This window comes from Apteryx rowi, unplaced genomic scaffold, assembly GCF_003343035.1.
Source record: "Apteryx rowi isolate R43461 unplaced genomic scaffold, aptRow1 scaffold_1610, whole genome shotgun sequence".
NCBI classification, from domain to species: domain Eukaryota; kingdom Metazoa; phylum Chordata; class Aves; order Apterygiformes; family Apterygidae; genus Apteryx; species Apteryx rowi.
In genome coordinates, this window is record NW_020447876.1 from 18,746 (window position 1) to 22,147 (window position 3,402).

Consider the following 3,402-nt stretch of genomic DNA (forward strand, 5'->3'; position numbering starts at 1 on the left):
AGGGGACCCCAAAAATGTCACTGGGACCCCAAAAAACCTCCAGGGGACTCCAAAACTGGCACCGGGGACCCTCAAAACCCCCAGGGGACCCCAAAGATGGCACTGGGACCCCAAAAAACCCCTAGAGGGACCCCAAAAACCGGCCTGGGGACCATCAGCAGATGGTGACCCCATCCCCAACATCCCCCATGTCCTTGTCCCTGTGGGGTCTTCACCATGGGTCATCACCGTCACCCTATGTCCAACGTCCCCCATGTCCTTGTCCCTATGGGGTCCTCACCGTCACCCTGTCTCCAGTGTCCCCCATGTCCCCATGGGGTCATCACTGGTGGCCCCATCCCCAGTGTCCTCCCAGGGTCATCACCATCACCCCATGCCCAACGTCCCCCATGTCCTTGTTCCCACGGGGTCATCACTGGTGGCCCCATCTCCAATGTCTCTGCAGGCTCCTCACCATCACCCCATCCCCAATGTCGCCTGTGTCCTTGTCCCCATGGGGTCATCGTCATCACCCCATCCCTAACATCCCCCATGTCCCCACGGGGTCATCACTGGTGGCCCCGTCCCCAATGTCCCTGGAGGAGCCTCACCATCACCCCACGCCCAACGTTCTCCACATCTTTGTCCCCACGGGGGTCATCACTGGTGGTCCCACACCCAACATCCCCCACGTCCTTGTCCCCGTAGGGACCTCGCCGGTGGCCTGCCACCCKCTGCAGCTGGGAGGAACCTTGGTGGTGGTGGTGGCCCAACTGGGCGGCTCTTCGGCCGTGTGGCGCCGAGCCGGAGGTCCCGGCGGCCGATTCGTCAGGCTCCAAGCGTTGGGCGCCGGCAGGTTGAGGAGACCCCACGCGGTGACCAGCGCCCGCTTGGGAGGCCACTGGTTCCTGGGGGTGGCCGACAGCTCCAAGGGTGGCACCAGCACCCTCTTCCGCTGGGGTGGCCGAGGGTTCTACCCCCACCAGGCGCTGCGCCCGTGGCACCGCGACACCCACCTGGAGTTCTTGGAGTTGGGTGGCCGGCCGGCTTTGGTGGTCTGCAGCGGYGCCAGGAGACCTTCGGTCTATCGGTGGAGCGGGACGGCGCAGGTCTTCGCCCCCCACACCGACATCCCCCACGTGCCCGACGTCTACGCCGCCAAGCACTTCCGCCTGCGGGGCCACGTCTTCTTGTGCCTCTCGCGCTTCCTGGGGGACGCCAAGGTGAGGGGACAGCGGTGGGGTGGGGTGGTCTGTGGTTGGCGTGGCTTCTCGAGGGTCGTCACGGGGACGTGGGGTCCGTCACGGGGCTGTGGGGTTTGTTGCGTGAACGTGGGGTCCATCACGTGAACATGGGGTCCGTCACGTGGCCATGGGGGTCCGTCACGTGGCCATGGGGTTCATCACGTGAACGTGGGATCAATCACGTGGTTATGGGGTTCATCACGTGGTTATGGGGTTCATCACGTGGCCATGGGGTTCATCACGTGGTTATGGGGTTCATCACGTGGCCGTGGGGGCCGTCACGTGAACGTGGGGTTCATCACGTGGTTATGGGGTTCATCACGTGGCCATGGGGTTCATCACGTGGCTATGGGGTTCATCATGTGAACGTGGGCTCCGTCACATGAACATGGAATCCATCATGTGGCTATGGGGTTCATCACGTGAACGTGGGGTTCATCATGTGGCCATGGGGTTCATCACGTGGTTATGGGGTTCATCGCATGAACGTGGGGTCCGTCACGTGAACATGGGATCCATCACGTGGCCATGGGGTTCATCACGTGAGCGTGAGGTTTGTCATGTGGCCATGGGGTCCATCACGTGGCTATGGGGTTTGTCACGTGGCTATGGGGTCCATCACGTGAACGTGGGGTCCATCACGTGAACGTGGGGTTCATCACATGAACATGGGGTCCATCACGTGGCCATGGGGTTCATCACGTGAACGTGGGGTTCATCACATGGCCATGGGGTCTGTCACATGGCCACAGGGTCCATCATGTGAATGTGGGATCCATCACGTGGCTATGGGGTTTGTCACGTGGCCATGGGGTTCGTCACGTGAATGTGGGATCCATCATGTGGCCATGGGGTCCATCACGTGAACATGGGGTCTGTCGCATGAACGTGGGATCCATCACGTGGTTATGGGGTTCGTCATGTGAACGTGGGGTCTGTCACGTAGCTATGGGGTTCATCACGTGAATGTGGGGTTCATCACGTGGTTATGGGGTTCATCATGTGGCCATGGGGTTCGTCACGTGGCCATGGGGTTCATCACGTGAACGTGGGATCAATCACGTGGTTATGGGGTTCATCATGTGGCCATGGGGTTAGTCATGTGGTTATGGGGTTCATCACGTGGTTATGGGGTTCATCACGTGAACGTGGGGTCCGTCACGTGAACGTGGGATCCATCATGTGGCTATGGGGTTCATCACGTGGCCGTGGGGGCCGTCACGTGAACGTGGGATCCATCACGTGGTTATGGGGTCCATCACGTGAACATGGGGTTCGTCGCGTGAACGTGGGGTCCATCACGTGGTTATGGGGTTCATCACGTGAACGTGGGGTCCGTCACGTGAACGTGGGACCCATCACGTGGCCATGGGGTTTGTTACGTGGCTATGGGGTTCATCACATGAACGTGGGGTTCGTCATGTGAACATGGGCTCCGTCGCGTGAATGTGGGATCCATCACATGGCCATGGGGTTCATCACGTGAACGTGGGGTTTGTCGCGTGAACGTGGGGTCCGTCATGTGAACGTGGGATCCATCACATGGCTATGGGGCCCATCACATGGCCATGGGGTTCATCACGTGGCTGTGGCGTCTGTCATGTGAACGTGGGGTCCGTCATGTGAGCGTGGGATCCATCACGTGGCCATGGGGTCCATCATGTCCCTGGGGGTCCATCACGTGGCCATGGGGTTCATCATGTGAATGTGGGGTCCGTCGCGTGAACGTGGGGTTCATCACATGGCCATGGGGTCCATCACATGGCCATGGGGTTCATCACGTGGCCATGGGGTCCATCATGTCCCCAGGGGGTCCATCGCGTGGCCATGGGGTTCGTCACATGAACATGGGGTCCATCACCATCGCTCATTCTTGAGGGCCATCATGTGCCCAGGGGGTCCATCACGTGTCCGTGGGGTCCATCACGTGAACATGGGGTCCACCACGTGGCCACAGGGTCCACCATGTCGCCAAGGGGTCCATCACCATCGCTTGTCCTTGAGGTCCGTCACGTGTCCATGGGCTCCTAGCCCCCACCAACCCTTCCCATAATGCTCCTGGTCTCCTCCAACCCTCCCCATGATGCTCCTCACCTCCACCGACCCTCCCCATGATGTTCCTCACCTCCACCGACCCTCCCCATGGTGCTCCTGGCCTCCACCAACCCTTTCCATGATG

The 3,402-nt window shown here is 60.6% G+C and overlaps 1 protein-coding gene across 1 annotated transcript in view; it reads left to right on the forward strand.

Annotated features, from left to right (window-relative positions):
• LOC112963139 (leucine-rich repeat LGI family member 4-like) overlaps positions 1-3,402 on the forward strand; it is a gene marked incomplete at its 5' end in the record, with an annotated part of 11,623 nt that overhangs the window by 6,630 nt on the left and 1,591 nt on the right. The window contains one exon of the mRNA XM_026059903.1: positions 446-1,202. Coding sequence (XP_025915688.1) covers positions 446-1,202 — 757 coding nt within the window. The remainder of the gene's footprint in view (positions 1-445; positions 1,203-3,402) is intronic.